Here is a 12,120-nt window from a genome sequence, read left to right as displayed (position 1 = left end):
TCGTTATCAGTATAAAAGACACCTGTCCACAACCTCAAACAGTCATACTCCAAACTCCACTATGGCCAAGACCAAAGAGCTGTCAAAGGAGACCAGAGACTAAATTGTAGACCTGCACCAGGCTGGGAAAACTGAATCTGCAATAGGTTAGCAGCTTGGTGTGAAGAAATCAAGTGTGGGAGCAATTATTAGAAAATGGAAGACATACAAGACCACTGCTAATCTCCCTCGATCTGGGGCTCCACGCAAGATCTCACCCCGTGGGGTCAAAATGATCACAAGAACGGTGAGCAAAAATCCCAGAACCACACGGGGGGACCTAGTGAATGACCTGCAGAGAGCTGGGACCAAAGTAACAGAGGCTACCATCAGTAACACACTACGCCGCCAGGGACTTAAATCCTGCAGTTCCAGACGTGTCCCCCTGCTTAAGCCAGTACATGTCCAGGCCCTTCTGAAGTTTGCTAGAGGGCATTTGGATGATCCAGAAGAGGATTGGGAGATATGGTCAGATGAAACCAAAATAGAACTTTTTGGTAAAAACTCAACTCGTCGTGTTTGGAGGAGAAAGAATGCAGAGTTGCATCCAAAGAACACCATACCTACTGTGAAGCATGGGGGTGGAAACATCATGCTTTGGGGCTGTTTTTCTGCAAAGGGACCAGGACGACTGATCCGTGTAAAGGAAAGAATGAATGGGGCCATGTATCGTGAGATTTTGAGTGAAAACCTCCTTCCATCAGCAAGGGAAGATGAAGATGAAGCGTGGCTGGGTCTTTCAGCATGACAATGATCCCAAACACACCGCCAGGGCAACGAAGGAGTGGCTTCGTAAGAAGCATTTCAAGGTCCTGGAGTGGCCTAGCCAGTCTCCAGATCTCAACCCCATAGAAAATCTTTGGAGGAGATGAAGTCCGTGTTGCCCAGCGACAGCCCCAAAACATCACTGCTTTAGAGGAGATCTGCATGGAGGAATGGGCCAAAATACCAGCAACAGTGTGTGAAAACCTTGTGAAGACAGAAAACGTTTGACCTCTGTCATTGCCAACAAAGGGTATACAACAAAGTATTGAGATGAACTTTTGTTATTGACCAAATACTTATTTTCCACAATAATTTGAAAATAAATTCTTTAAAAATCAGACAATGTGATTTTCTGGATTTTTTTTCTCATTCTGTCTCTCATAGTTGAGGTATACCTATGATAGAAATTACAGGCCTCTCTCATCTTTTTAAATGGGAGAACTTGCACAATTGGTGGCTGACTAAATACTTTTTTGCCCCACTGTATAAATAATCAGTATTCAGAAATTGCTGGTTGTAGCTGCAGCTCATAGCTCTTGTATTTCACAGAGCAGTGGTTCCCTCTAGTGACTGCAGCCTCCACTCACACCTCCTGATCATCATCATGCTCACTCCTCTGTCTCTCTCCACCAGGGTAAATGTTCCCAGATGTGCTACAACATCTTCATCGTGGAGACGGTGTGCGTGGCCTGGTTCTCGCTGGAGTTCACCCTGCGCTTCATCCAGGACCGCAGTAAGCTGGCGTTCCTCAGGCATCCCCTGAACCTGATCGACGTGGTGGCCATCCTGCCCTACTACATCACCCTGGTGGTGGACAGCACCTCCAAAGGGGAGAAGCGGCTGGGCTCGGGAAACAGCTACCTGGACAAAGTGGGCTTGGTGCTGCGCGTCCTGAGAGCGCTGCGCATCCTGTACGTGATGCGGCTGGCTCGCCACTCGCTGGGCCTGCAGACTCTGGGGCTGACGGCCCGTCGCTGCACACGAGAGTTTGGACTGCTCCTGCTCTTCCTGTGTGTGGCCATCGCACTGTACTCCCCCTTACTGTACTTGATTGAGAATGAGATGACGACAACGCAGGAGTTCACCAGCATCCCTGCGACATACTGGTGGGCCGTCATCACCATGACCACAGTGGGATACGGGGACATGGTGCCACGGAGCATCCCGGGACAGGTGGTGGCTCTGAGCAGCATCCTGAGCGGGATCCTCCTCATGGCGTTCCCCGTCACCTCCATCTTCCACACCTTCTCGAGGTCCTACGTGGAGCTGAAGCAGGAGCAGCAGAGGGTGCTGCAGAGGAGGACTCACTTCCTGCTGAGGGGTCGCATGGCCGGCCTCGGCAGCAACCTCTCCTTAGAGAGTGACATGCTTTTTCCTATAGGGTCGTCTGACAGGCACAACTGATGCACTCAAATAATTCAAACGTTGACTTTAACTACATGTCATATGTCAACAGGTTACATATAATATGTTTGGTTAGTTGAAAGCTATAATATTAAGTTTAAATAAATAAAAAATAGGTTCAACTAACCTAATACTATAATGTGTAATCTGTTGACAAATTAAATGTAATTAAAGATAATGTTTCTGTGTGGATGGACAGGGAAGGACATTGAAAATGGGATTGCTACAAAACAGAATGACAAAGTCTGAGAAAGAGAAGACAGAAGTGAGGAGGAACGAATATAGAAGGAGAAGTCTTTAAAAACAAGATCCATAACGGGAAAGTGTTATTTTTCTTCCCAGAAATGCAGACATGCTGTGTAGCAGTGTACTTTTGGATAGACATGAAAAACGGAGAGGATTGGAGTATTAAGTAAAAGTCACATAATATCAAATAAAAGTCAAATTTACAGAATAATGATAATACATTTGATTGGAGGGCACTTTCATGACACCCACAGCCTATAGATAACATTATAATCCATACAGCTTTTAAGAATAACATCTACTTATAGTGTCACAACAGTCCTTTTTGAGATGCACTGTAAATCGGACATGTGAAATATGTATTTGAGATATAAAAGATAAGATTTGGCTCACGTATGATCCAACAACCTAGTGATGTTTTAATCTCTGATGTCTCCAGACGTTTAAGTGGATTCAATGGATTTGTTGATGTCATTTGCTCCTGGGAGTTCACCAGTGTCACGCAAAGGAAGATGCTCTCTGCTTCTGTTAAGTCCCAAAGGTTAAATACTAAAATGTGGCCCCTTAATCCACTGATTATTTTCTGACTGACTGTGCGAACTCTGAGATTTATATTACATTTTGTTCTATATATTCCCCCCGTCTGGCACTGCCGGCATCCACATATTAATTATGATGTTTTTCGGCTCCCTGAAGTTCAATATGCAATTCTTAAAAAAGGTTTGGACATTGAAGATAGCATTGTTGTGCTTGTAATTACTGCAGTTGCTGTCCATAGCTGTTTATAATAATGACTTGACTCCTTAAAGTGGATTTAAATGGAAATCTGTCTGTCATTGTCACTTTTTTATTTATATATTTGTCCTACAGGGGGAAATGGCTTTCAGGGAGAGGATGAAATTCAGCATAATGAAAAAAAACATTTGGAAGACACTCAGAAAATCCAAATGGTAATCAAACAGTAGGAAAAACGAATTACAATTTTAAAGGACTTATTTATTTCAATGCTTTATACTTTTTACTTCTTGCACTTTTTATTCAGTTACTTTTAAACATGTAATTGTTACACACATTGAGGATTAAACCACTCCAATCTATATGAGAGAGGTAACCAATGGCTTTGTTTACTTGAGTATCCTGTGCCGAACACTGCATGTAAGACACACATAATAACCATACAGTAAAATGCATAAATGAATGTCACATTTTCATAACTTACTTGTCCTTTGGTGAAGACCTTTGCCTTACACAAAACGTTCCTCAAATATATGTAGTAATCAATAATTCCTTACATTTAGATCTAAAATAAATGAATTAAATAAATAAATAAACTCTGGAAAATACCTTTATTCTGATTTATGACTATTTCTTTTTTGAATCCCCCCAAAAATGTATACTTCAGTATTTTGAAAAGCGAGTTAAAAGCATTCTGCAACTCCTGAGAAGCAATGAGCAGTGAGCACCAACCTGTCGTGCTTATGCAGAAAAATAATCCCAGTTAAGAAATAGATGTTTTCAGATGTACAAAAAGTAAATACTGCACAAACACGAGGCCTCACACGACCTTTTGCAGCCCTGTAGTGCTCTAATAGTGTCTTATGTAAAAACATGAGTTGGCAACTGTGTTTTGACCTTTTGATCCTGCAGCTGTAGTCGTGTTTCCTCATTTGAACATAGGGTGGCAGCATTGTGTCACAAACATACAAGGAGATCTACATGTTTTTTTTTAACCACACAATGAAGGAAAACGTGTTATATTCGTGCCTAATTCCAACCTGTCCTAAATATCCTTCATTATGGCTGTCTCACATTTATATTCAGCACTGATGCAAGAATAATCTTCGCCTTATAGCTCAAGACATTATATACAACGTAAAGCTGACTTAGACTTTATGCATCTATCACAGCCTGTAGTAAAACCACCACCACCAAACTGATCCAGGTTTGAACCTCCAGCCTCAGGTGATCGGGTACTTCCATGTGCCACCATTCACCCAAATCTTGTACTCTACAGTGCGTACAGCCACCCGACCAATCAGAGCCTGACAATCCGCAGAAGCCCCGCCCCCTTCTGCCTCTAAAATCACCTCCCAGTATTTTGGTCCTGATTTGGCGTTACTTCCTGCACAGAAGCCGACAGTCGGGATAACAAGCGAGCTTTACACATGCACTCGTCTTTTTTTAAAATCTATATGTCAATGGAAGATGTTTACCCAGCATAGGAGCCTTTCCCCGTCATGACCTCCCCGGGCCGCCCCTCCACTTGAATGGGATTCCTGTCTCTCGTTTTTGGCACCGACTGTCTCTGCTGCTGCTGCTTCAGATCCAAGACCTCCGATTTTTTTGGGGGGGGGGATCTGTGAGATTTTAGGGTTTCTCTTATCAGATCATTAATGGTTTGATGCGAAATCTGCCAGTGTGATCGGGGAGAAGACCTACGACGCCAGATCTCCAGTATACTGCGGTTCAGGGTGAGTAGCTGTAAACTTGTTATTTTAGTGCGGGTGACTTCAGTAATGACAGGCAGGACAGACAGGGTCTCATTAAAAATGAATGAAGGGTTTGATCTCAACAGGACTGCAGATGTTGTTTGGAGATAGACATCACTTTGCACTCCTTTTTAAGACTAAAATGTCTTATCTGTGACCTAAATCTTGCCCTGTGGTATTTCAATATGTTGTTTTGCTAGCAATGATCACACACTGTCATTATCCCATTTTGTGATTCATCAAAAAACACCTAAACCAGCAACTATAGTGTCTGAGAGTAAGAGTGACTCATCAGAGATTTTTTTTGTGTGTGTTTTTTTTAAACACAAGCTGCATCCTTTGATTTAGGCCACATAGTGTACTACAGCCTCTGTTCTGCAGCACTTTTGGGAACATTAAGAGCTTAATCACACAGCACTCTTTTCCACTTTCATAATCCTCATTTTTTAAAGAGAATATGCTCCCCTGTGTGAAAGCCTTCACGAGACAATCTGAAGGCTGGCAGCTGCAGAGTTTTACGGGCTACCTGCTGTTTTACGTGTGAGTGAGAAGATCACAGCGTATGAATAAGACATTGTGTATCTTTTTGTACCAGACTTGCCTTGAATGATTTGCTACCGGCTAGGTCACTCAGAAATGCCACATATTTTCGTTCCTCAGGATCCCACACACTTAAGAAATGGCTGTCATATGCTTGGGATTAGTCTCTCCCACTCAACATGACGCAAAGGCCCAAATATTGACTCTAATGTGGTGGAGACTAATAATAGAAGGTTTGCATTGACCTCACATAGTCTGTAATGTATGTCCTTGAACATGCACATAGATAAAGTCTTTCCAAATGGTTTGTATCTGTGATATGACCCTGTGCATACTGTACACATCAGTCCCGCTCATCGGATAACTTATCTAGAAAATTGACCCTGGTATAGCGCCTCAACTACATTTACTGTCCGACGTTTGTGCGAGGCTTCGCTGTATGAGCCACTGGCTATTACAACAGTGCAGTGGTGAAATGAAACTGAGTACATTTACTCGAGTATTTGAGGTACTTTTGTTTGCCACTCTTTACTTTTACCGAACTACAATTCAAAGGGGAACCTTTTATTCCACTACATTTAACTGAAGCAGGACCCTGTTTTGCGAATGTTCAGGTTCATATTTGTATTTAGTGTCTCTACTGGGACATGTTTTCTGGCTTTAATGTTCATAAAGCTCTTTCTCATACTGCCTGTGCTGCAGCACCTCTTTTCACCCTCTGTCTGAAACCAGACCCCAGTCTGCTCTGATTGGTTAGCTGGTCAGCTCTGTTGTGATTGATCCACCGCTTAGAGATGTCCCGCCCCTTAGCCTATCATGTACAATGTGTTGGAGCGCCAGCCAACAGAAGCTCACGTGTTACACAGTGATGTCACTATGTTACGGATTAAACAAAGGAGTCCATAAGAGGTGTGTCAGGCAGGGGGGAACTTTGGGATTTAACCTTTACAGGCTGTTTACCTCACTACAGGAAAGGGGAAAACCCACCAAAAGCATAATAAGACCCCTTTAAATCTTTGGTACATTATAATTACATTTTTAATTGAGAGTTCAAAAAATATGATGTTTCATTATGGATGAAATGAGCCAGCTCTTTCTCCAAGAACAGATGGACGATACGTCGATTAATCAATTACAGATTGAAAGCAAAAGGATTTCCATTTGTTCACATTTAGGTTTTTATTCATTTAATAAGAACAGATTTAGTACATTTTGCAATATCTAATTACACCCTAACCCTAAACCCGAGGACCTGATTACTTACTCCGACACTGCAGCAGTGGACGTAACACAGCTTTTGTCCTCTTGGCTCACACTTGAACCTGCTGTGCCACTAGTGCCATGTGTCGTCACGGCTTTATAATATTGTGTGTAAACCTGCTCAGGACTCCAGCTTGTTTGTGCTCTCTGTAATCCTTTTCTGTGAGCCAGCACCAATATACATAAGTTAATGAAAATAAAATTGGTATTACATTTATTAGCAGTAATGCCATAGAATAAATCCTCCACAGATTTGCCGTGTTTGTATTCTCTTTGTATTTTTCTGGAGGAATTAGGATGTCTGGCAGCCTGCAGGCGAAAACATATTATATCCCCAGATGGATTCAATATCCTTAAAATGTGTATCGGGCCAATGACATGCAAACTGATGCCGGGGATAAAGCACTGTTGCATAAAATCGGTCAAGGCTGCACTTGGCTTTTGCTTTGTGTTTGTTTTTTTTGCACTGTTCCTGCTAAATTCACAACCCTAACATGGTCACTAAGGGCCACACGGGTCGTGATGGGTTCTACTAACAAGCCAAGAGGAAAATGTTTTAGCATGCATTCTGCACCAGTGCAACCTGTGAGTGAGATGTGTTTCACAAAGTGGTACGAGACGGTGCATTGTGCTTTCGATCGGCCAGCTTTCAGGCCCTGCAGAGGGGACCTAATGCTCCTTGGAATCCCATGAATGCTCTCCAGTGAAAGCCGTAGATGTTTATGTCAGCTCCAATGCGATTGGTCGAAAGTGGCTCTTGAGGCCGAAATTCCTGCTAATTGGCAACGCGTCTGTGGACTGGCTTTCTTTGTTCCCCCTTATACTGGAGTGGTCTGTCAGTCAGGGTGATACACTGGGCCTGGCATCAATGAACTTCTTGTTTCCTTAGCTATCCGGCCCTGGAGGATCGGCGGCCTCAAGACAAGTCGCTTCCACTTGGAAAAATTGCCTTTGTGCACCTATTCAGAAAGATGGAAACGAACGTTTAAGTTCGGTCTATGGAGAGTATTCCAAGCATCCCAGCCAAAGTGTTTTAAAAGTGATGTGTGTGTTTGCCTCTGCACTGAAGTGAACTGAGCAGCTGCATTAACAGACTCTGCTGTAGCTGGCAGTTTGCTGAGTTCATCATTTGATCTAGTGAGTGGCCCACTTTCCTTTAAGTCGGATGAGGATTAATTGGCAATGACGACATATTGTATTTTAGCCAGAGGAATATAAAAAAAACTGCAGAACAGAGAATGAACAAGTCAGGGCTCTAGTAGTAGCAGTTTGCCTCTTCTTTGTTGAATCAACACATTATTCCCCTTTGGCTTTGGAGTACTTAACAAACAAAACACACCAATGCCAGCATCAACCCCTCTTCGGTTTGCCAACGAGATGTGTGATCAACTCTGAGGGGAGATAGAGAGAGAGAGAGGGGGGGGGGGGGGAATTGTACGAACGAAAGGGGGGCACGATATTTGTCATGGCTTCCTGCTGACAAAATCTTTTGAATTTTTCATGTGGCAGATACTAAACTTCTGTTGCTCTGGCCCAGATTTGGTGCTAATTAGTGCCCAGCCACTTTCAAGGGCGTGCAGTGGGGTATGGGAATGATAGTGCCACCTGTTCTCTCACTCTTCCGCCTGTTGTCACACATCTCTCGCATCCTGTGGCCTACTTTCCTTTCAGTCATTGAGTTCTTTACATTGTACACTTTGTCAGCCATTAACCTCAAGGTTTAACTTCCACGCTTATTCTACTTTCAGTATTGTATAGCTTCCTGAATGAGTGACCGAAGCAGAGAAGTAGATGTTGTTGCCTCTCCTGGGACATGTCTCCATGCTTTAATGTTCAAACAGCTCTTTATGTTTCTCATACTGCCTGTGCTGCAGCGCCTCTTTTCACCCTCTGTCTGAAACCAGAGCCCAGTTTGCTCTGATGGGTTAACTCTGTTGTGATTGGTCAACCGCTTAGAGATGTCCCGCCCCTTAGCCTATCTCGTACAATGTGTTGGAGCGCTAGCCAATAGAAGCGCTAGTGTTGCATAGTGATGTCAGTAAGTTACAGAAGTAAACAAGGAGTCCACTGGAGGCGTTTCAGGCGGGGCGGAGTTAGTGGGAACTTTTATGTTGACCTCTGCAGACCGTTTACATGCAAAAAAATGTTTATAACACATAATAGGACGGGAAACCCCCCCAAAATACATAATAGGGCCCCCCTTTAAAGCCCCATAGCTGGTCCGTTGCAGGCAGTAAAAGCGGTTGAATGATTAGGACTGAAGCGCTCTGAATCATCGCTCCGAGGGGATCTGTGCTCGCTGGCCATTTGAATGAAGTATCTGATAGTAGTTTGATACAGACAAACAGAGCAGGGCTTGTATCCTCCCAAGGATCCCTCGCCACTTCCTGCCCCTCCGCTCTGGGAACGGTCCAGGGTGACACAGGCCACGCATCTCCACTCAATCCACCCACTGTTGCCTCTGTGGAAAGGCCATCACTCTCACACCCTCATTCCCCGTCGCTCCGTGCACATTTCTGGTGACAGGAAAAGCGTCTTTGGCATTTAGAAAAGATGCCTCTATGTGTGGCTTTGTGTAGGCGCAGCTGTGCGGGCCTGGTCAGGATGATGAGATGCTGGGAAGAGCACATGCAGCTCCCCCCCCCCCCCCCCACCCAGTCTAAAAACTCTCTGAGAATCACTGCGGTATATGTTAACATGCACATTTTTGTATTCAGAGCCTGTACGCAGAGATGATCCGCCCTGTCCATCCCAACCCCTGCCCCGGTCTTATATAATCTGACTGAAAGCTGAAAACAGGAACGTATTTGTGTGGAATTTCCTTTTCAAAACATACATGAAGGGATGCAGCTACACAATATGATTTCAGATCCTCCCAGAGTCCCATGATGCATTGTAAAGCAGAATCAGAGCCTGTATTGCTACACAAATAACTGGAATAGATCAAACGTTTTACAACATCGGTTTCTTTTTCATGCAGTAATGCAAAATTACACCCAGTGATTGTCTTCATGTGATAATAAACTAAATGTCTGAGCGTTTAAAATGTGGGTTTGAGAACAATTATTCACTATTTTAGGATTTAAAAAATAAGTAATTGGTTGGATAAAAAGCTTTGTTTGAGTAAGTAATTGAGATTCATGGTTCTGCTTCATTATTAAATGTCCATAAAGGATTGTTTTACTCTCTCACGAATCAAAACATGACTCAAATGTGTCTGTGGGAGGTAGCTAAACAATACCAATGACTTGGTGATTACTTTCTCTCAACTCATAGCCTGATTTTGTGCAAAGTCATTGGTGTTTCAGAATAATTTACTCTCCAGCCACTTTATTTTATTGATTTTATTCAACGGATAACAGACGAACAGAAACTCATTTCTTCAAAGTCAAAGGAAGTTGTTTTTTTTGGGACTGGTAAAGGATCTGGTTTCCTTTCTTTTTGACCTCCGCTCTCACCTCTCATGTGAGTCTGAAAAATGATCCTTGTAGAATCCTCTTTAATAAAAACAAACATTGTAACTCACTGAGATTCATCGTCCCGCATCATTATTAAGGAACGTTTCACTCTCTCACGTATCACACATGTATCAGTGGGAGGTATAGCTAGACTCGGTTATTACTTTGCCAAGTGCTGTCATTTCTCACTTTCAAAAATAGCCCTGCAGCGCCTAACTGGTTTTTGGGCAAAGTCATAGACGTTCCAGAATATTTTTAACTCTCCACCCACTTTAATGTTTAGCTTTTATTCAAGAGACGACTGGCAGCCACCAACATTTTTGTTCTGGACACGTAAAATCAAAGAAAACTGTAAAATGATATCAGTATTTTGCACCATGATCTCTTTGTTGTCCCTTCTTTTATAAATGTATTCATCTCTATTTCATGTGACAGCAGGGTTTTGTCTAAACTGGGTAACAGAGGCGCTGTGCCCTCTTACTTTCAAGCGTGCGCCCTCGTACAAAAATGCAGATTTTCCCTTTAAAATGTAAAAGTGATGCAAGAAAACCGTATTTTTGTTGGTCAAAAACTGTATAATGAGTCCAAAAATATGAAAATCCTGTCAAGTCGAGCATCAGAGGGCAGAAACAGCTTTGTTTTTAAAGAGAGGGGATGGATGTCCGGTGGGTCTGCCGGTGGACGAGTGGCAGGCAGCAGGCTTACAGTGGACCTGAGATTTCTGAATTACATCCTTTCTTTTACTCTCCTTTTCTCTGTAGAGGAAGTAAAGAAGAAGATGTTTTTGTTGATTGAGGTGCAATATATGACTCAGCAGCTTTAAGACCTGAAGAAACTATTATTTTCTGCTTCGCTCTAATGCAGGATTTCCCCCGGAAAGCACCCTCATACTATATTTGTCTAGAAAAACCCCAGGTCAGGTACAGGATCCGTTTGACCTATAATGTGAGTCTGGGTCAGATGCACTTCAGGTTCCTCTTCCTCTTTCTTAGCAGGAGTTCATCAAACCCTCTCTTCTGTGTGTTTTTATAAAAGCTCCACCAACTCTCCTCTGATTGCCTCGCCGGCCGCCCCTCTGCGTTACATTTGAATATTGAAATCAGTGCCTTCTGAACAAAGAGCTGGTTTCAAAGAGATGGAGGAAATCACTTCATTTTTAGGGGGGGGGGGGGAGTGTCCCCTTCCAATCTGTTATGGAAATGTCATCACTGGGAGCAGTTGTGTTTTGATGATGAAGCGTGATATGGGCACATTTTAACATTTTAATGCCGAACCCTGGTGTCAGATTCTCTTTCTGCTGCTCTTATTTGTCTATCAGCAAAGGAAGCAGCGATCCTTTGTGTCTTGTGTTCAGTTTGAATTCAACCAAAGCAGCTATAGAGATGTTGATACAGCACGCTTTGTTTATAATTCTGCATCTGCACATAAGCACAGAGATAGAGCTGTTCCCCCGGCTCATTGTGTGATTTGGACTCCCTTTTATTTCTGCCACACTTGAATATTGTGTTTTTCAGTGAATCCTGTCGTTGTTTAGGAACGCTTTCTTTTTAATAATAATAACACAGATGCTCTTAGAGACAGAAACGCCAGACTCAGCTGATGATCAGTGTGACACCCTCAGCATGGGTTCGGTTATGTGTTGACAATAAGCACAATCTGGTCGAAAGGAACAACCACAGCAACCTTGACTCACATTCCTTTTCTTACAACGTGGCTGCTCTCCCTGACACACGGTTAGGGGAATGTGTCTGGTGGGTGGTGGCGGCATGTGTGGCTTGGGGGCAGCCCGGGCATCTGACGGTGTTTCTACCTGCTCCCCGTACATTCCTGCTCAGGGCTGTGAGAGCCGGAGAGGAGTTGCGACTCGCCTTTTTTTCCCTCAACTCTGCATTCCTCAACCTTAACTGGTGCAACAAACT

General features: G+C 43.3%; 2 protein-coding genes across 5 annotated transcripts in view; both read left to right on the top strand.

The window, feature by feature from the left end:
- Positions 1-3,491, top strand: part of kcng1 (potassium voltage-gated channel, subfamily G, member 1) — a 31,897-nt gene extending 28,406 nt beyond the window's left edge. For all 3 annotated transcript variants that reach the window (XM_063888832.1, XM_063888841.1, XM_063888823.1), the window contains exon 4: positions 1,438-3,491. In XM_063888832.1, the coding sequence (XP_063744902.1) occupies positions 1,438-2,208 (771 nt within the window). In that variant the 3' untranslated portion in view covers positions 2,209-3,491. The remainder of the gene's footprint in view (positions 1-1,437) is intronic.
- A 1,083-nt stretch (positions 3,492-4,574) lies between these two features.
- Positions 4,575-12,120, top strand: part of src (v-src avian sarcoma (Schmidt-Ruppin A-2) viral oncogene homolog) — a 32,652-nt gene continuing 25,106 nt past the window's right edge. For both annotated transcript variants that reach the window (XM_063882026.1, XM_063882018.1), the window contains exon 1: positions 4,575-4,925. The gene's annotated coding sequence lies outside the window, so the exon portion shown is untranslated. The remainder of the gene's footprint in view (positions 4,926-12,120) is intronic.

The sequence above is a fragment of the Eleginops maclovinus genome, chromosome 1 (genome assembly GCF_036324505.1).
Source record: "Eleginops maclovinus isolate JMC-PN-2008 ecotype Puerto Natales chromosome 1, JC_Emac_rtc_rv5, whole genome shotgun sequence".
Lineage (NCBI taxonomy): Eukaryota > Metazoa > Chordata > Actinopteri > Perciformes > Eleginopidae > Eleginops > Eleginops maclovinus.
This window is presented reverse-complemented; position numbering and strand designations above follow the sequence as displayed.